The following is a 21,753-nucleotide window of genomic DNA, read 5'->3' on the forward strand; positions in this document are numbered from 1 at the left end:
ACCTCATGTTTTTATGATTACGAGTTATAAAGTAAAGCCATTTACAGATTTCGAATAGACAAACATAAGCTAAATAATAGACCAAGAGATGGGGACGAACTTCAAAGGATATTTTCAAAATTAATTTTAGAACACGCGATATTTGGATGTCAATAGATTTCTGACATTCCGTTATGTAGGCCAAGCATCTGGGCTATACATTATTTCACTGATAACAAATTTCATTCGTTCTTAAACGCGTCGAGTTACATTTTATTCCGATCTGATTTCCAAATAAAAGAAACCGCCTGGGGTTCGTGGACGCGCGCTCCAGTCGCTTGTGCTCGTCCACGTCTTTATGGGAAAGTCTCAATGGAAAAGTCGTTCCCTTCTGGATTAGCTGGAGAAGCTAGCTAGCTAAATAGTTTCAGTTCCAGGTCTGACAAGAAAACCAACATTAATGGGGGACGTTTTGTGCCAGATGTGGATATGTCATTACCGCTCATTTTAAGCTGCTTTTCTTGCAAAGGTGTCCATTTTTGCCCCGTTTAGACTGGGCTGAGGCGTAGCGTAGCTTGCTACAGATACTAACAGCTGGATGGTGGATACTTTATGCTAAGCTAACGACAGCCCATTGCGGTCTGTCTTGTCTCGGTAGTTAGCTAACTATCGTAGCATAACATTTAGCTTCCTCAATGTTTTTGAGGGGTGCACACGGTCTTGAAGAGCACTGAAGTATAAAGATGTTATTTACACCAACCTCTGGTTGTTCCGTCGTCTGTGGTTCATAATAATGCGGCGTTTTGGTGTGAACTGGGGAGCGTTTTGGATTTGGAATAGCGGTAACTTCGCTGTGAAATGCTAATGTTCCTGAATACACTTTAAAATAAGGTGAGTACAAAGTGTTAAAATCACGTGGCGATTTTTTTTCTAATAAGTTTTGTTTATGCCTTGTGGTATATAATGCCTCTGCATAGGCAGGCATGGGTATGCATTGGAAGCCATGTGCGTAGATTACATACATGGACACACACACACACACTCACTCGTATGCATGCCCGCACCCTAACTAGGGTTATGGTGTGTGCAGTTCAGGCAAGTCTCTGATCTGTGGTATTCAGAAGAATATGTGTGGAGGCAGAATAACGTTCCTAGCTGATGATGGCACAGACAAGCGGTGAGCGCTCAGCCTTGCACGGGCACTCTTCCCTCCGCTCCACCTCGTAACAGCAAGTCTACTCGTGAACGTTTGCTGGAAAGCTAGTCCATATAAACATAACACACACACACACACACACTACAGATCACGGTATGGCTACGTGTTGGCTGACTCAGACTCGTTCACACACAGAATCTGTCTGTTTCTCACCCAGTGTCATTTTCAAACACTCACGTGAACCCCGTTGGTTTGGGTTAAACACCGTGTGGGTGAACTGATGACTCAGGGTCAGTAGAGAGGACCGTGTAGTCACACAGTTGTGTGTCACAGGCAGGAAACTGATCACCCAGTCCGATGCTTAACCCGTTGCCTTAGTGATTCTAGTGTTTTAAGGTTGTGTGTCCTGGGCGCTAGCTACTCGTAACATCAGTAGGAGTGGTGATGCTGGTGATGTGTCAGGTGTACTCTGTGGATACTTCAAACAGGATATGCGATACACACACGTACGCTAAGGATATAAGCTACACACACGTACACTAAGGAATGAGCAACACACACATAGTCTAAGGATATGAGCTAGGCACACACACACACACACACACACACACATGTGAGCACATACATATACTGACAAACATGCATGTACAGTACATACACACACACACACACACACACACACTCACACACACACACACACACACACTGACAAACAGGCATGTTCATACACACACAAACACATACTGATAAACATGCATGCACATACTAACAAAAATGCATGTACACACACACACACACAGGCACGTGCACAGACATTTTGGGGGGCAGGTGCTTTCAGCAGTGGTTAATTTTGAGATTTTGAGCTAGTTCACTCCCTAAACATGTAATCTTTCATACTAGCATAAAGAAAATATCCTTATTATACGTTAATATGTATATGTATTCACATTTTGTCTGTTCGCAAATGTTCCAAATAAGGACATTTCCTTTCCAGCAGTTACCAATGATGTTAGCAAAAACGGGGCTTTAAACCTAAAGACGCAATTTCATTGGTTTGCGGTGGTTTCTGATAATGTGATTCGTTCAGACGCATCACGTGGTATGGTTTGATACTTCCTGGATTCTTTTAATGCGATTTTCTCAAAATGAGTTTTTGTCATACTCCAAGGAAAAAATTTCCACTTCAGTTCAATCTTTATATACCAAACTTTCCAGTCTTGTACCCAACTATATTATGAAGACATTTACAGAGGGATTTGTAAATATATTATTCCTAGCCTGAAATATATAACATTATATCCCCCAAAACATGGCGAAAATCGATTTACAGGAAAACAAAAGTAGATATCCATAAATCCCTCTGTAATTTTTTCCCCATCTAATAAGCCACAAAAGGAAAAAGTAATTTTTAACTTGGCTTTAACCCATGATCAGATTTTTTCTTGTAAACATTATGCAAATTAGTGCATATTTAATGAGATAATACCTAATTTGCATATTCAAACATCAAAATACAAAAAACTTGTAATACATTTTTTTCTCATCTAAACATGAGTAATCAACTGAGAAAGTTTCATGGTGATACCTATTATTTAAGATTTTTACCCTATTCACCTGTAGTGTCTCGCCTTAAACATGACAAACGTCAGTAAACAGCTGGACAATGCTTTGAAACCAAGTTAGTTGTTTGTTTATTTGTTTTAGGAAACGTCGGACCAGGGTACTGTTCGGCGACGCTCGCTAAGCGGTTTAGCGAGCTAGATTCCAGTCTAAAAAAAAAGAACGCCCCTTTATCGGGTTCGGCGAAGGAACTTCTGATAAATTACCATAGTAACATATCACTTAGCACTAACCTGCTCCAGGGCAGGCTAACCAAAGTTTAGCTGGCTAAACTTGCCACACCCACGCCAAAAGGAGGGATCCCATTGACAAGGAGTCATATTATAGTTTGATTAGCGTAGGAAGAGTTCTTTGCGATCGCCAAGAAGATCCATTTTTCCATCATGTTGAGTTCTTGTATGAGCGCTACCGATCCACCCGACAAGGAATAATTAATTTAGAAGACCTTCTCGAGTCATTTATTGCATACACCACCGTCGAACATTGAATATCTTCACTTGCTTGCGAGTGGTAGCCCTCATTTTTTTATGTCGGCGATGTGGAGAACAAAGCACTCATAATTATATGACAGTGGTATTAGTAGGCTACAGTTGAGACATTGGTACAGTTGATAAACCCGAAATAACTTTCATGCGCAGCCTGAGACGTGATTTTTAGTTTGCACATGAATACTAACGTTTTCTTTGATCCCAGGAAATTTGAGCACTTAACCCATCTCCATTACCGAGATATTTGCTAAAGTTGTTTTACCTACTTTAACTTACATCATTGCAAACGTTTAGTTTTGCAAACATGTCTAGTTTTTGTGCAGTAGTGAATAAAGTCTCAGTCTACTACACCATACATAGCATATCTTTTTTGTAGAAAATGATTAAGGTGGATGCATGATAAGAAGAGAGAAATAAACACAATTTCTTTTCATTGCTTCAATTTATTGAATTTGGTATTAATACATTCACATTTAGTCATTTAGGAGACGGTTATATTCAAAACGATTTAAAACTACAATTCTTACGAAGGTGAGGGGAGTCAAACCGGTGATCTGCTGCATGCAAGCCATATGCTCTGCCCGCTGGACCAAAGTCACATATTCGGCAAGAGAAAATATATCACCTCTTAGCCTACACAGTCTATAGACAGTTTCTTATATTGCTGTTGCAGCAGCGGCAGTGTTGGCTTTTGACATGATTATGGTCTTGAATTTTTTTATAACGCGGTCATATCCTGCCTTCTTTGAGTTTAGACTATCGTTCCGTTAAAAAAATCATGGTTTTGTTGATCGACCTTTCCTGCCTTTTAAAGCAGGACGTGCACGCGCAATTTAGCTGACGATTTTAGTCTGGGACAACTTAATTTGACGACTTTTTATCTTAGCGCACGTCGCCAGACCGGCTTGGCCTGTTCTCATTTAGCGAGCTATATTATCTCATGACGCAATCTAAATTAATTATCTTAGCTTTAGTTGTACGCCGAACAGGGCCCAGTTATGTTTTCAGACGTAATGTTTTCAGCGGCACTAATGTTGTTGTTAATTAATAACAAACAACGTCGGGGGAGTGCACAAACACAGTCATTACCTGTTTGACGGATGCTGCAGGTCAGTGAAGAAGTAGGCTGCACCGGTTTGACCTGACGCTCAGCACTGATGTGGGGGATGAGGAGGGAGGGCCGCGGCGGGGGCTTGTGAGCACCGCGGAGCATAGGCATAGAATGCGTTTTCTTTGTCGCGGAGCACGTCGGGGCGAAATTCTCACAAGAACTCAAATAAATGCCCCCTCAGATATCAAAACACATTTGGGGAAATTGATGACGGAGGGACTCATTTGTATTCTAAAACTATTGTTGAATGGAAAAAAAATTGGGCTCCTGCCAAAAGGGCACTTTTTCTCAACCAGGGCACAAGGGCTGGTGCTTGAGCACCACTAGGGGTCTATCTGTGCACGTGCCTGCACACACACACACACACACACATACATGTACCCACGAATGTGGATGCCAAGATAATGTAGGGTTGAAATTGCCTTTCACTTTCCGTAGTTAGTAGCTAAACGAGCATAAGCTTGAGCATAAGGAGCCGAACAGACAAAAGCTCTTTACGATTGGTTGGGTTAGGGTAAGGGTTGACCATGATTGGTTGGGTTAGGGTTAGGGTTGACCATGATTGGTTGGGTTAGGGTTGACTCAACCAGTCACTGCAGCCAGAGAGTGCCTATCTGTCTGCTGTTGTCAGTGTGTGTGTGTGTGTGTGTGTGTTTGTGCATGTGTGTGCGTGTGTGTGTGTGTCTGCTCTGCTGTTTAGGGCTGAACGATTTGGGAAAATAATCTAATTGCCAAAATATTGCGATTGCGATTCGATATGCGATTTTTAAAAATGTTATCCTCTTTTTTTCTCCAACAAAACGTACTGAATGATTTAAATATGACACAATATTAGATACTTTCAGTGTGAAATATTCTTTCCCACATTTTACATTTGTATTTAACTGCTCATTACAGAAACAAATTGGTGGCTTTGCCACTGTGCATTTAAGTTATATAAACAAAGTCAAGTATAAACACAAGGCATGCACTTTTTAAATTGGCCTTATGCAGTAATTGTACTTCAGGGTTAAGGTTAGGATAAGCAGTTTTACCTTAAAATAACAGCTTTGAAAATTGGGGCGCTACAATGACTTTTAATATGGAGAATCGCCTCTGTGCCATTGCCATACCAGGGTCCGTAGGCAAATGACTGCGTTATGTAGGTGTGCCTGAAGCCGCCTGGTTTTTACTGTCTGCCGAACTAGTAAGTAGCTTATTTGCCGTATTGTGTTGCAGAACTTGCTTGATGATGGACTGTGTTAGGACAGTTGTTGACTAACTAGTTGGTCATAGTGTCAAAGTAAGCACATTTCAAGAGATTTCACTAGTTTGAGCCACTAGCATTTCGTTAGTGATTAGCAAGTGATCGTTATGCTGCTTTAATCACTGTGGGTAAAATTTTCCATCTAGAAAAAAAAAAAAGTTTAAGTTGCGGTTTAAAAATCTCATCATATAGCGATTAAACCGCAAATGCAATTAATCGTTCAGCCCTACTGCTGTTGTCAGTGTGTGTGTGCGTGTGTCTGCTGTTGTCAGTGTGTGTGTGTGTGTGTGTGTGTGTGTGTGTCTGCTGTTGTCATTGTGTGTGTGTGTGCGTATGTGTGTCTGTCCTTCTCTGTCTCTCTGTCTGCCTGCCTGCAGGGTCTGTCTGTGTGTTCTGAGGTCCATGTGGCTCCGTAACCCACTATAAGGAGGGCCACCCTACACCCTGTGTGTGTGTGTGTGTGTGTGTGTGTGTGTGTGTGTGTGTGTGTGTGTGTGTGTGTGTGTGTGTGTGTGTGTGTGTGTGTGTGTGTGTGTGTGTGTGTGTCTGCTAGGGCTGGGCGATATGGGTAAAAAATTATCATAATAGATATTTATATTTTCATTCGATAACGATATAAGACAATATAAATGAAGTCTGTTTCATTTGCTTCAGACAAGAACGCCTGTAACGCCTGAAACCAAACGTTTCAATGTTTCTTTTTTTATTGTAAACTCCCAACATTTCTCAACTTCAAAACAAATTAAAAGTGGAAATATACAGTAATCTTTCCAAGTAAACAAACTGATGTCTGATAATAACCGGTTCGTCCGGTTGAGTTTAAGAACATCAGCTAAATGTGTGTAATGGGAAAATACGATGATAAACCAATAAACAGGAGCCCTGGCTGTGGAGCAATCCGGGAGTGGGGTTATCCCCCCTAACAAAGCAAGAAGTTCCGATCATTTGAACGACAGCAAGAAAATAACATTTGCGAATAAAGTGCACAATGGAAACATAGGACATTGTTCGTGTTTTACTACTCAAAGCATTCCAGGGATTGAGTTACCATGGCAAGTTAGCGATCAAAGCAACAGGTAGACCACCTCCCAAAATCAGAGCAACAGCAGATTACAGGACAGCTGGCTAATAAGTGGTAACGTTAGCTACCAATGGAGTTGAATGAATGGTGTGCTAACGGTCACATATTAGAACGTAACGTAAATGTAAAACCTTTTTTTTTTCTGTCTCACACTGTGATAAATATGTTTAAGTGACCACCGTGTCATTCCCATAAACTGTTGGTTCGTTGTAAGGTCAAATGAATACATTGCTAGCGGGCGTGGTGTAGCTTGTGGAAATAGTGCTGACAGGACTAGAGAGCTAGTTGGCTAGCCAGCTAGCAGGCTATGTAGTCACTTGTATAGACGCTTTAGCTGCGCAGTAGTCTACACTCTGACCTAACCATAGACAACGCAGCGATTTAAGACTTTTTAATGCCCCGCGGCCACCCTGATACCATTTCTCCGCAACTTCCTGCTGCATCACAGAAATGAAATGGACTGCTGTTCCTAATTATTCTCTATCGACATTATCGATATTATTGAAAATGAATAGGGATGGGAACCGAGAACCGGGTCTTGTTGAGAACCGGTTTCCAATGAGCCGAATCTTTAGAATCGTTAGCCAAATTCATAACCGGGTCTGTTAACGGGTCTCTGTGCCGTTTGCGCATGAGCGAACTCTTACAATAAAGTCAGAACGCAGCAGAAATGGCAACTCGACAGAAGCGATCTAAAGTGTGGCTTTATTTCACCCGAACGGATGCGAACACGGTCACTTGTAACCTCTGTAAAAAATGTATTTCCTCAAAGGGAGGAAGTACATCTAGCCTGGTGACACCAGCCTACGTATTTCCGCCTGAATTGATTTCAAGCTCATACTCAGTCTGGCCCAGCCCCATTGACAATCGTTTCCAGAACTCAAAATTTTGCCGGACCAATCAGCGAACAGTTCAGAGCTGTGACGCAAAACTCGCCTTGCCGAGTTGCATGTAGTCCAGCCGAGTTTGTAGTTTAACAGTATAGCAAAAATGGCTACGGAGGAAGAGACACGAAAAGCTATCGGAGAAGTTGTCTCAACTGTCGAGAACATCAGACAATTAAAAGGAGAACAAGAGTATTTTCTTGTAAGTTTTATGATTGGAAAGGACGTCGTAGCTCTTCTCCCAACTGGCTTTGGGAAGAGTTTAATCTACCGAATGCTTACTAAACGTTGCTGATTGGTTAAGGGAACTCCAATGATTTTAAACCTCAAGATAAGCACCCGCCCATCTCGGAAACCAAAATGCATTGGGTTGGCCCAGACTGACTGACGGAATAAAATGGAGTCACAGTCTGGTAACGGCCAGGCTAAAGTACATCTACCATGAATAAGCACTTGAGCACACATGGTATAAAATTACAAGAATGTCATGTTTTCGATGCCAGCAGCAGCTCAACTAACGTCAGCGCTTCATCCCTTACTTGTCAAGGTAAACTCCTCAAAATGTTTTATCATAAGTCATAAAGGTGTTACTCGTGTGTTATCAGCAAACATTTGCGTTTTTGTGTTAACCATAACTAAACTAAGCATTGAATTGCTTAACAGAATGGGCGATGTTGGACATTGTCATTTATTATATATAACTTACATAACTAGGCTAGCTTAACTGTATAATCTTCTATTTTCAACCGTTGGCTAGAGGCAGGGGCAGTGCTTGCCTCCCCTCTGTTGGTCCTAGGGTAGTTTCTCGTAGCCAATTCCGTGGCAGCAATAGCTAAGTGTTAAATATACTGAGTGCCTAGTTTGAACATGATACAAGTAATTATGTTTCAGTACGTTATTGTGTTTGTAGTGGACTCTACATTGCTATTAGAAGCGTTTAGCATAATAGTTCGCTATTAGCAATACAACCAAGCAACCTACAAGAAAATATACAGTCCTTTACCGCAATAACAAGGGCTGTATGTCAGATCAGAAAATTCAGCGATTTTGTTAGTGCCATTTTTTTCATTGTGCAAACCAGCGTTCGCTCTATAAATAATCTCCATTTCCATCCAATTAAGCTGATGATGAGGTTCTAAATCAGACGGGCTTAGAGGCTGCTAGTCTGTCATCGTTACAGGCTGCAGTTAGTACGTCTTCTGTAAGGAAGGAGCATTGTTATTTGTATGAACGTTTATATTAAACAGAACACATTTTATTTAAGTTATGTAAGTTTTATTTAAATGTGTATGTAAACATTCTAGAAATTTATATAAAAGAACATTAATGTAAAAAACCCGTTTGTGCTCTTTTTTCGCCCCTTACCAAATTATAAGAATCGTTAAGAGAATCGTTAAGGAATCGGTTCGATAAGCAGGAATCGATAAGGAACCGAAATCGTTAAAATCTTATCGGTTCTCATCCCTAAAAATGAATTAATGTTACGATAGCTTTATCGAGTGAAGTCATTATCGGGATAATTATTTGTATCGTTTTATCGCCCAGCCCTAGTGTCTGCTGTTGTAACCCACTATAAGGTGGGCCACCCTACACCCTGTGTGTGTGTGTGTGTCTGCTGTTGTAACCCACTATAAGTAGGGCCACCCTACCCTATCGTAATGGCACCACCTCATGGAGGGAGGGCTGAGTGGCATCAGCTCCCAGGTCTGGGCAAGGAGACCCGGTACAGATGTGCTGTTAGATGGACTCGGAGAGGAGACCAGGTACAGATGTGCTGTTAGATGGGAGAGGAGAGGAGAGGAGACCAGGTACAGATGTGCTGTTAGATGGGAGAGGAGAGGACAGGACAGATGTGCTGTTAGATGGACTCGGAGAGGAGAGGAGACCCGGTGCAGATGTGCTGTTCGATGGACTCGGAGAGGAGAGGAGACCCGGTACAGATGTGCTGTTCGATAGACTCAGAGAGGAGAGGAGACCCGGTACAGATGTGCTGTTCGATGGACTCAGAGAGGAGAGGACAGATGTGCTGTTAGATGGACTCAGAGAGGAGAGGAGACCCGGTACAGATGTGCTGTTAGATGGACTCGGAGAGTAGAGGAGAGGAGAGGACATATGTGCTGTTAGATGGACTCAGAGAGGAGAGGAGACCCGCTACAGATGTTAGATGGACTCCGAGAGGAGAGGAGGCCCGGTCTGTTCAAATGGACTCGGAGAGGACTCACGTTGTTAATCCATTATTAAACTTAGCATTTTGATTGTTTAACAGAATGGCCGATGTTTGACACTGTCTGATAACCGACATAGCTACGCTAGGACACTGCCCTGTCAGGGACAGGTTAATGCTAGTTAATAAACTAGTAAACGTCTATCTACATCTTTCTACATCTCAGTGCCTCTCCAGATGACGTAAATTAACTGAAGGTAAATTAATTTAATCTTTCCCTGCGGTGAATGAACAATGCTGGTCTTGGCTGTTGTTATCTTCAATCGTGATGACTGTGAGATGAGGCTTCTTTCATTGTGATCTGTAAATTCTCACCTCCAATTTAAGCTTGTCATCATCATATCTAGTTTTACATTTTGTACATATGCCTCCATTGCATAATGAAGACCCTTTATGAAGGCTTCTAGACAAAATCACGTCCTTCTGTCTCCAAAAGTGGCCTAGAGCCTCTTGGTATGTCGTTTACACTGATAGCTGTCATTGTGAACTCTAGTCAGCTCAGGAGGACAAAAGTTTGTCTGAGTTAGCAACAGTAACTAAGGGGGGCGGGGCTTAGCAATAGGTCAATTGAGACATTTTAAGTTTGTCTTTCACTGATATTGTTATAATAATAATAATTAAAAAAAAAACGATTTTGTTTTGGCAGAGGGGTTCTCGCCCGGGTGTAATTCCATGTAGAACCGCCACTGTTTCAGCATGCAGGATCCCATTCATATCATGTTAGATGACTGCAAGCACGCACAAACACACACACACACACACACACACACTTCCATACACATGAACAGCTTCACACACTCACATACACACATGAACAACTTCACACACACACAAACATGAACAACTTCACACACACACACAAACATGAACAGGTTTACACAAACATGAACAGGTTTACACACAATTGAACAGCTTCTTACATACACACACGCATGAACAGCTTCACACACACATGAACAGGTTCACACACACACACATGAACAGGTTCACACACACACAAACATGAACAGGTTCACACACACACAAGCATGAACAGGTTCACACACACACACAAACATGAACAGATTCACACACACACACACACATGAACAGCTTCATACACACACACATGAACAGCTTCACACACACACATACACACATGAACAGGTTCACACACACACACACACACCACACATGAACAACTTCTTACATACACACACACACCATTGAAGAGCTTCTTACACACACACATGAACAGCTCCAGAGTGACACACACACACATGAACAACTTCACACACATGAACAGGTTCACACACACACACATGAACAGCTTCACACCCACACAAACATACACATGAACAGCTTCATTGTTTGGTCACGACCGCCACCCTTTTACCTGCCTTTTAGGTTGAGCTCACACACACACACTCTCTCATATTCACAGAGGTTTAGCTCAGACTCACACACACTCTCTCGTATTCACAGAGGTTGAGCTCACACACACACACACACACACACACACACACACACACTCTTGTATTCACAGAGGTTGAGCTCACACTCGCACACTCTCTCATATTCACAGAGGTTGAGCTCACACACACACACACACACACTCTCATGTTCACAGAGGTTGAGCTCACACTCACACACACTCTCATATTCACAGAGGTTGAGCTCACACTCACACACTCGTATTCACAGAGGTTGAGCTCACACACACACACACTCTCGTATTCACAGAGAGGTGTGCCAGGATGTTTCAGCAGTAAGCCTCGTAACAAGGTGCTGTGGCATTCACAAAAGGAGGCTTCATTCTTAGTGTGTGTAGGTGTGAGTGTGAGCGAGCACACTTGTGCTCTGTAGATCTCGGGAGCAGTGTGTGTGTGCGTGCAGTTTGTTCATGCGTCATACATTATCATCCGAGGGTTTCGCCCACTCCCTATGGAAATGACCTCACAACGGCACACACACACACATACTGTAACTGCCAGTGACATCACATTCCAGGCCTTCTCCCAACTTAAGATTCTTTCACTGCTGTATCTACTGTCTGTCTGTCTGCCTGTCTGCCTGTCTGTCTGCCTGTCTGTCTGTCTGTCTGCCTGTCAATCTGTTTATATAAGCCATATGCCAGGAGGCTTCAGTTCAAATGGTGAAATGTCTCTCTCTCTCTACATCTCTCTTCCCCTCCCTCTCTTTTCCCCTCTCTCTCTTCTGTCTTTCTGTCTCTTTCCCTACCCCTGTCTCTCTCTCTTCCTCCCCGTCTGTCTCTCCCCCCCTGTCTGTCTGTCTGTCTGCAGAATGGAGCGGAGTTTAGGGGCATCAGCTGTTGGACTTTTGCCCTCCACCCCAGGGACCAAAGACACATGTGATGGGTATGTGTGTGCCTACAGACTTGCCAGTGTGTGTGTGTGTGTGTGTGTGTGTGTGTGCCTACAGACTTGCCAGTGTGTGTGGTGTGTGTGTGTGTGCCTACAGACTTGTCAGTGTGTGTGTGTGTGCCTACAGACTTGTGTGTGTGCGTGCGTGCCTACAGACTTGGCAGCGTGTGTGTGTGTGTGGTGTGTGTGTGTGTGTGTGTGTGTGTGCGCAGGGACTTGCCAGTGTGTGTGTGTGAGCCTACAGACTTGCCAATGTGTGATTCTGTTTATAGGTGTCCATCGTTTTGTTGGTTTTCTCATTGTGTGTGTATGTGACATGATTTTGTGATGTGTGTGTCTGTGTGTGCGCGCGCCCGTCTGCTTCTCTGATGTGTGTGTTATCTTCTCTTGATGTTTACTGTAGCCCAACCCAATCATACCTCTACCTTGTTGAAGCCACACGCAATCATACTTATACACTCTGTCAGATGTGCACATAATTGTGAGTGTGTGTTTAGTGTTTACATCTTTTCTTGTAAATCCCAGATATGGAGTTCATTAACACAAACACACGTGTGTGTGTGTGTGTGTGTGTGTGTGTGTGTGTGTGTGTGTGTGTGTGTGTGTGTCAGTGTTCCCGACCCAATCCCTACGTCTGTAGTTGCTATGGCAGCCACAGCTTAGCATACATTAGAGAGATACAGATACAGATGAGAGAGGGAGTGAGGGAGAGAGGGAGTGAGAGAGATTTAGATGAAGAGAAGGAATGAGAGTGGGAGTGAGAGAGATTTAGATGAAGAGAAGGAGTGAGAGAGATTTAGATGAAGAGAAGGAGAGGGAGTGAGAGAGGTTTAGATGAAGAGAAGGGTGAGCGAGCGAGGGAGTGAGAGAGGGAGATTTAGATGAAGAGGAGTGAGAGAGATTTAGAAGAAGAGAAGGAATGAGAGAGTAGGGCTGCTCGATTATGGGAAAAATCATAATCACGATTATTTTGGTTAATATTGAAATCACGATTATTCAAACGATTAATTCTGAGTTTGAAAACATGATGCATTTATTTACTGAGAACTTTGAAATTTCCGTTAAAAATTGTATTTGTACGCTATATGCGTTGGAATGCGTTGAACCGTCAAGGTTGACGGATCCCCATTCAAAGTGAATGATAAGTAGCTCAGACACCTCGCAAATCCTCTCAGACATTTTTGAGTTACAATAATGGGGGTTTGTCTTGTGCAGTGCTTATTTCTCGGTAACTTTATAAAAAATATAAGGTAAAAACAACCAACTTTTAGGTGCAAATGAGACCATCTACGGAGTTTGGTCACCCATCTTCAGTTTTTTTTGCTTCGCTTTTGAGACGTGACTATAATCGTGATCTGATTGGCTAGAGCCTGTGCTGTCATGAACATCTGTCAACGGTCGATGCTGCTGATTGCCGGCTCACTGGCATGTCCCGCCTCCGGCTAGTGGCATATAACTTTGTGATGTCACACGCCAGTTTAAGATTTAACTCCCTCTCGCTGCGTTGAATGCTTTTGGGGGAAAGACTGAATTACGGAAATTAATCGTTTCAAGTCAATTATATGAGTTTGGAGATCGTTTGGCCCAAAAATTGATATCGCGATCAAAATTTGATTAATTGCACAGCCCTATGAGAGAGGGAGTGAGAGTGATTTAGATGAAGAGAAGGAGTGAGAGAGATTTAGATGACAAGAGAGAGGGAGAGGGAGAGATTTAGATGAAGAGAAGGAGTGAGTGAGAGAGAGAGAGAGATTTAGATGAAGAGAAGGAGTGAGAGAGGGAGTGAGGGAGTGAGAGATATTTAGATGAAGAGAAGGAATGAGAGAGGGAGTGAGAGAGATTTAGATGAAGAGAAGGAGTCAGAGAGGGAGTGAGAGAGATTTAGATGAAGAGGAGTGAGAGAGATTTAGATGAAGAGAAGGAGTGAGAGAGGGAGAGAGAGATTTAGATGAAGAGAAGGAGTGAGAGAGGGAGGGAGTGAGGGAGAGAGAGAGATTTAGATGAAGAGAAGGAGTGAGAGAGGGAGTGAGGGAGAGAGAGAGATTTACATGAAGAGAAGGAGTGAGAGAGGGAGTGAGGGAGAGAGAGAGAGATGAAGAGAGGGGTGAGAGGGGGGTTGGAAAAGGGAAAAGGAAATTAAAGACATGACATTTTGTTTTGAGGGTGAATTCCAAGGCTGCCTGTGCTTCTCTTCCGAATAAGTGGATGCTTTGGCATTCTCATACACACACACACACACACACACACACACACATATACACACACACACACACACACACACACACACACACACACACACACACACACACACACACACACACACACACACACACACATACACACACACACACACACACAATCCTTGCCTCTCTCACAGTTCCAGAGTATCAAACACACATTATAGTACACTACACACACACACACACACACACACACATACACTTTCTCTTTCTCTCTCTCTGTCTCTGAAACTTTGTGTCTTTGACAAACTGCCCTTCAGGTCTGCTGACTCTAGGCTTGCTGCAGCAAATCTCACGCCTGCACAGTTTGTCCTTTTTGAGTTTCTGTAGCTATTTTAGCTGGTCTGTGTCATCACTCATTGATGTGGATCAGGAGGTTACACACACACACACACACACACACCTGGATCACTGATATGATCAGGAGGTTACACACACACACACACACACACACACCTGGATCACTGATGTGGATCAGGAGGTTACACACACACACACACACACCTGGATCACTGATGTGGATCAGGAGGTTACACACACACACACACACACACACACACACCTGGATCACTGATGTGGATCAGGAAGTTACACACACACACACACACACAGACCTGGATCACTGATGTGGATCAGGAGGCTACACAAGGTGCGTTTCCATCCCATATGTTAATGCGCATTTTCTCTATGCGAATATTTAATCCTGGTTGGAAACGCGTGCGATGCGCATTAACTTCCCCAATGCGCATAGAAATTCGTTTCGCCAGAGGGAGGTGGATTAACTAGTTATTCGAATTTAGTAAATGCGCATAACGTAGATGGAAACAGTTTTTTTCGAGCAATTCGCGTCATTTGTGTTCATGTTTGGAGTTGGACTGTAGACTACGTCCTGTTGGATCAAAGTGCTGCTGGCTGTCCCGAGTGTGATGTTCCTCTACTATTTCTCAGACTACCAGCTTATACACCACACCTCATGCAGCATATGCAGTTACTGTTATATACTAGTATAATATAAATATGGTTTCTGTGTATTGTTTCCCCTCATTGCCCATGGATACCTAGTTTATTGTAGGCTAACGGATGAACTTGATTTACGTGCAAACTTTGAAGGTAGGCTATAGTGTTTAACTGTAGCCTACCTTTATTATTAGGCCATCATCATTATTATTAGTAGTAGTAGGCCTATTATTATTACTACTACTATCATATCAAATTAAACAAATGGTTCCAACCCCGTTAGCCTACATGAAAAGCCAGGAGGCGAACCAACAGTTTCTCCCAAAACACGGTATTCTGCGCATGTTGTGAGTTTATAAAGCCCTATAGCAATTTGCTCGTCTGTGGGGACAGGCTTTCGGCAGTAAACACTTGCAGGAGACAAATCACATCAGTTGGCATAATTTGTTCGAATCCTGACCTGGTTAGCCTTAAGTTTTGGACCCACAGCTGATCAGTGAAGTGGGCCTTCACCAAATGAAAAAACTCCCTAGACCGCGCTCGCTCCCAGATGTACGGAGGTCTGTATGGGTATGGAATTTGCTGCTATCTGAGTGCGTAAAATATGTAAAAATCATTCTACGCCTTCTCCTTCTAGCAGCTATTAATGTAAATAACTCAATAGCTACAGCATTGATAATTCTGATTGCAGAGAGGAGGGCGGACATTATAGCCTACCAAAAATTCTTCCTCCAAATTCTACTGAGGAGGGTGATTGGAAAACGGTCGCTGATGCGTATTTGGTTTGTGCGAATCACCGTGAATGCGCATAGCTAATGCGAATGAGCTGAATGGAAACGCACCTACACACACACCTGGATCACTGATGTGGATCAGGAGGTTACACACACACACACACACACACACACACACACACACCCGGATCACTGATGTGGATCAGGAGGTTACAGTATGTATGGACTGGCTTCTTGTCTTGTCTGATGACCTTCAATTCACTTTCAGCTCAGTCAGCTATCTGTACATGTGACATGACTCAGCTCAGTCAGTTATCTGTACATGTGACATGATTCAGCTCAGTCAGTTATCTGTACATGTGACATGATTCAGCTCAGTCAGCACACGTATGTTACATGTTTCAGCTCAGTCAGCACACGTATGTTACACACTCATTTATGTTTCTCTACATCACAGCCCCTCCTGAGTAAGTGTGTTTGTGTGTGTGTGTGTGTGTGTGTGTGTGTGTGTGTGTGTGTGTGTGTGTGTGTGTGTGTGTGTGTGTGTGTGTGTGTGTGTGTGTGTGTGTGTGCGTGTGTGTGTGTGTGTGTGTGTGCGTGTTATCCCAGCCCCTCCCATCTGTGTGTCATTTTCTAAGGTGTTTGCTAAAAGTTTGTAAACACTCCAAGTGAGGTGATCTCATCTATTCAAACACTTTCACAATCTAGCAGAAATACATATAACACATCTATTCTCTCTTTCCTGTCAGACACACACTCATACATACACTCACACACACATTCACACTCAAAAGCACACACACACAGTATCAGAACTATGGCAGCGATGACAGTTTGAGGTCGCATAAGTATCAAACGCCACCCCCAAGATGTGTGTGTGTGTGTGTGTGTGTGTGTGTGTGTGTGTGTGTGTGTGTGTGTGTGTATGTAAGTATGAATGTGTGTGTGTGTGTGTATGAATGTGAGTATAAATGTGTGTGTGTGTGCGTGCGTGTGTATGAATGTGTTTGTGTGTGTGTGTGTGTGTGTGTATATGTAAGTATGGATGTGTGTGTGTATTAGGGATGCAAATTATCGATTAATTCATTAATCATTAGTTGATAATCTTATCGATCGACTTTCGATTAATTGATAAGCGGCGTTTTTCACCTGAGTTTCAGTGCTTCAATAGGGCCTTTACAAATATCAGCTAAATAGTTGAGTTATTATATTACATTACATTATGATAATTATATTCTATTCTATTCTATTATACATTCCTCAAGTAATTATGCATTAGGAAAAGAAAGCAGAAAAGTTTTTTTATGGTATAACAAAATACATTCTTTAATTTAAAACAAAGAAATAAATTATGGACTGGCTCAGTTCTTGCATTTGAAACAGACATAAAAAAAAAAGAATAGAAGAAATTAAATAGAGAGCCAAACAGAATATTATTGAGCCTATAGATTATGAAGAAACTGCATCTAGGCTATTACAAGCTAAATAGCCAACACAACTCTCTGAAGTTTAACTCGCGCTCACGGTAGTGAGGGATAAAGTAGTTACATTCTTAATGGCAAGCCATCAGGCAAAGGTAAGCTAGCCCGCTAACGAGCTAGGTATATAATATCATTAAGCCTGAGTGAGCTAGTCCGCTATCAAGCTAAATAGCCAACTCAACTCTTACTTAATTACTTACTAACTAACTCTCATGAGCCAAACTCGCGGGCACACGTTAGCGCGGGAGTAGACAGAGATATTCACATACATAGCAAGGTGAGCTAGCCCGCTAACGAGCTAACAGCTAACCTGAGTTTTAAGCCTCAACTCGCGGCAGTAAGCGAGAGAAGGTATAATACAGTGTAGCTGTGATTTTAGGTTGGCCAGGTGAACTGGTGGTGCCATGCAGGACAGCAGCATGCACGGTGTTCAAATGATAACTGAGTGAGCTAGTGGAACTATTGCATTTCAATACCGCATTACACAGAGAACATTTGACTTCTTTGCCTGAATTAACAATGTTGAAGTGGTCCCACACCGCACTTCTTTTCGCTCGCTTCATTTTGTTTTCAACCGGTCTCTCGCGCTAGCGCCCTCTAGCGATTAATCGTGATTAATACATTTTGATCGAGCAACCTCTTAATTGACAATTAATCTAAAGTCGATTAATCATTTGCATCCCTAGTGTGTATGTATGAATGTTTGTGTGTATTAACGTCTGTGTGTGTGCGTGCGTTCGTGTGTATGAATGTGTGTATGCATGAGGGTGAGGGGGAAATAACAGTACTGTCTCAATGGCGTGGTAGACGCTGATATGTGTGTGAGATGCAGCACATCATCTCTAGTGGTGTGTGTGTGTCTGTTTGTGTGTGTGTGTGTGTGTGTGTGTGTGTGTGTGTGTGTGTGTGTGTGTGTGTGTGTGTGCACATTAATTCTTAAGATGCCAGTGATGTTTTCATAGTTGGAGCTGTACCCTGATGTACCCTCTCCACCCCTCTCTGTTTGGATGTGTGTGTGCGTGCAGAGCTCTGAGGGGTGATGACATCATGGCTGAGCTGGCCAGGGGCCTCCGCCCCCGTGAGAGACCTGACTGGGAGGAGACCATCAGTGCCATGGTAATGTGTGTGTGTGTGTGTGTTTGTGTGTGTGTGTCTCTCAGTAAGAGATGGCTTATTTGTCACCCTCTAGTGGTGAAAGTGACTCACTGCAGCCTTCTCTCCAATACTTCTGTCCCTCTGGGCTTTTAGAAGAGCGTCTAATCTGGATTACAATACCATCTAATAGAGTAGAGTAGAGTTATTAGGAGAAGGATAAATACCATCTAATAGAGTAGGATAGAATTATTAGGAGAAGGGTTACAATACCATCTAATAGAGTAGAATAGAGTTATTAGGAGAAGGGTTACAATACCATCTAATAGAGTAGAGTAGAGTTATTAGGAGAAGGATTACAATACCATCTAATAGAGTAGAATAGAGTTATTAGGACAAGGATTAATACCATACAATAGAGTAGAATAGAGTTATTAGGAAAAGGATTAATACCATCGAATAGAGTAGAGTAGAGTAGAGTTATTAGGAGAAGGATTACAATACCATCTAATAGAGTAGAATAGAGTTATTAGGAGAAGGATTAATATCATCTAATAGAGTAGAATAGAGTTATTAGGAGAAGGATTAATACCATCTAATAGAGTAGAGTAGAGTTATTAGGAGAAGGAGTACAATACCATCTAATAGAGTAGAGTAGAGTTATTAGGAGAAGGATTACAATACCATCTAATAGAGTAGAATAGAGTTATTAGGAGAAGGATTAATACCATCTAATAGAGTAGAGTAGAGTTATTAGGAGAAGGATTAATACCATCTAATAGAGTAGAGTAGAGTTATTAGGAGAAGGATTAATGCCATCTAATAGAGTAGAGTTATTAGGGGAAGGAGTAATACCATCTAATAGAGTAGAGTAGAGTTATTAGGAGAAGGATTAATACCATCTAATAGAGTAGAGTAGAGTTATTAGGAGAAGGATTAATGCCATCTAATAGAGTAGAGTTATTAGGGGAAGGAGTAATACCATCTAATAGAGTAGAATAGAGTTATTAGGGGTAGCATTACAATACCATCTAATAGAGTTATTAGGAGTAGTGTTAAAGTTCTCCTTAAAAAAGCACACCAGTCACTGCTCTGACCAGACCAGACCAGAGGAATCTATTTGCTGTGGGCCCTTCTGTTCAGATGGGAGGTGTTTTACTGGGGAAACGTTAGATAGCTGCAGGCACATATCCTGTGGACCAGTAGTCCTGTACTGGGCTGGAGTTCCAGAACCCATGGTTCCATTCCGACCAGAACTCACCTCTCAGAGAGTTCCATTCCAGAGTATATGATGGTCACCATGGCAACGAGCAGTGTGGCAGTTTGGGCTGAAGCTTTCTTGCTAATGTTAGCTTAGCTGAGAGAAGTTGAAATCCTTCAAAAAGATGAACTTTAGACAACATAGACGGGTAAGATCTATATGTTCTATCTGACAGACGGATGGATGGATAGATAGATGGATGGATAGATAGATGGATGGATGGGTGGATGGATGGATGGATAGATCTATAGATAGATAGATACATGGATGGGTTGATGGGTGGATTGCTAGGTAGTTAGGAAGGTAATGAAATATGAATAGAAATGGGTCATTTCAACATATGAGTGCTGAAGTTTGTGTAGGTTAGAACTGTCATCAGCAATACTACCCCCGTTACTGATTCTTAACTCTTGTGTTTTTCTGTGTGCTATGTGTGTGCTATGTGTGTGCTATGTGTGTGCGTGTGGCTGTTTTTCTGTGTGTGTGTTCGTGCGCGTGCGCGTGCGTGTGCGCGTGTGTGTGGACTTTAGGCACGGAGTGCTGAGGTCCCTGATTTTCGCACTAGCAGCAATACAGCCAGCATGAAGGTCAAGAGTGTCAAGAAGTGAGAACATACATACACACACACATGCACATATCAACACAATCATACACACACACACACACACACACACACACACACACACACACACACACACACACACACACACACACACACACACACACACACACACACACATACACACACACTGGTACTTTCAAACAATACTCACAAACCGTACCCACAAACGGTCCATACCATACCATATTGAGTCCGTGCAGCTGTGTGCATGACCAACAGAGCCCTGCAGACACAGACCTGTGAGCGACGTCACTCTGTGCACAGTACTGTATATACACATATATACATACATACATACACACACATGCTACATATACAGTGGTGGCCAAAATTATTAGAACACTAGGCATATTTAAGAGGTTTCAGTTGTTTTTGTTGAATTGGCCATTAAAATACCCTTAAAACTAATGAAATACCTACAAAGTCATCATTATGCTCTATAAACCATAGAATAGAGCTATCATAAGTAGATTTAGGTCAATTTCCGTACAAAAACAAACTAGGCCTATTTCACTGTCAATGTCACACAATCATGTTCCTTCACAGAAGAAGCCAAATTACTTGTTTAATCATTGTCAGGTGTGGTCGTGGTTAAATTGATGGTGATGCAAGAGTCTCAGGACACAACTCAGTGATTCTTTTGAATGTACAAGGCCTATCTTCCGCATTAAGTGATGGTAACATAAGGGTTTTGTCACTGAGGCCACACCACCAATTGGTATAGATTCAAAGCCTCTAGAGGCAGTCTTGAAGCAAATGTTGCTCTTTGAACATGGCTAAGGTGAAGAATGAGCTAATGAGTGAGCAACCAGTTTGAAAAAAGGCACTTTTTGATGCTGGCTGTAGTTACCGCCGCATAGCCAAGGACTTGACATGCAGTCCAAGCACTGTAAAATACACTTTAGACCGCCATGCCACCAGAACCGAAAGGGGAGAGGCTAAAAAAATTAACTGTGTGAAGTGAATCATCTCAGAATTCTCAGTCTTAGGGACTGAAGAAAGACCTCACGAGAATTGGTGACGAGATCAACACCACAATGACTAATGGTTCAATAGTGTTCCCAAGAACTGTGCGTCGGAAGCTGTGAGAAAAATAACTATTTGGCAGAATAGCAGCACAGAAACATTACTGAAAGAGAAGAATAGAGTGAAACGCCTGAAATTTGCAAAACAACACAAGAAATGGACAAAGAAAGATTGGTATAAAGTGTTGT

At 42.4% G+C, this 21,753-nt stretch overlaps 1 protein-coding gene across 1 annotated transcript in view; it reads left to right on the forward strand.

The window, feature by feature from the left end:
- Nucleotides 1-437: 437 nt before the first annotated feature.
- arhgap32b (Rho GTPase activating protein 32b) overlaps nt 438-21,753 on the forward strand; it is a gene marked incomplete at its 3' end in the record, with an annotated part of 54,440 nt that continues 33,124 nt past the window's right edge. The window contains exons 1-4 of the mRNA XM_080844488.1: nt 438-870; nt 12,072-12,146; nt 18,590-18,680; nt 20,448-20,521. Coding sequence (XP_080700614.1) covers nt 12,073-12,146; nt 18,590-18,680; nt 20,448-20,521 — 239 coding nt within the window. The 5' untranslated portion in view covers nt 438-870; nt 12,072. The remainder of the gene's footprint in view (nt 871-12,071; nt 12,147-18,589; nt 18,681-20,447; nt 20,522-21,753) is intronic.

This window comes from Sprattus sprattus, assembly GCF_963457725.1.
Source record: "Sprattus sprattus genome assembly, chromosome: 1".
Classification (NCBI taxonomy): domain Eukaryota; kingdom Metazoa; phylum Chordata; class Actinopteri; order Clupeiformes; family Clupeidae; genus Sprattus; species Sprattus sprattus.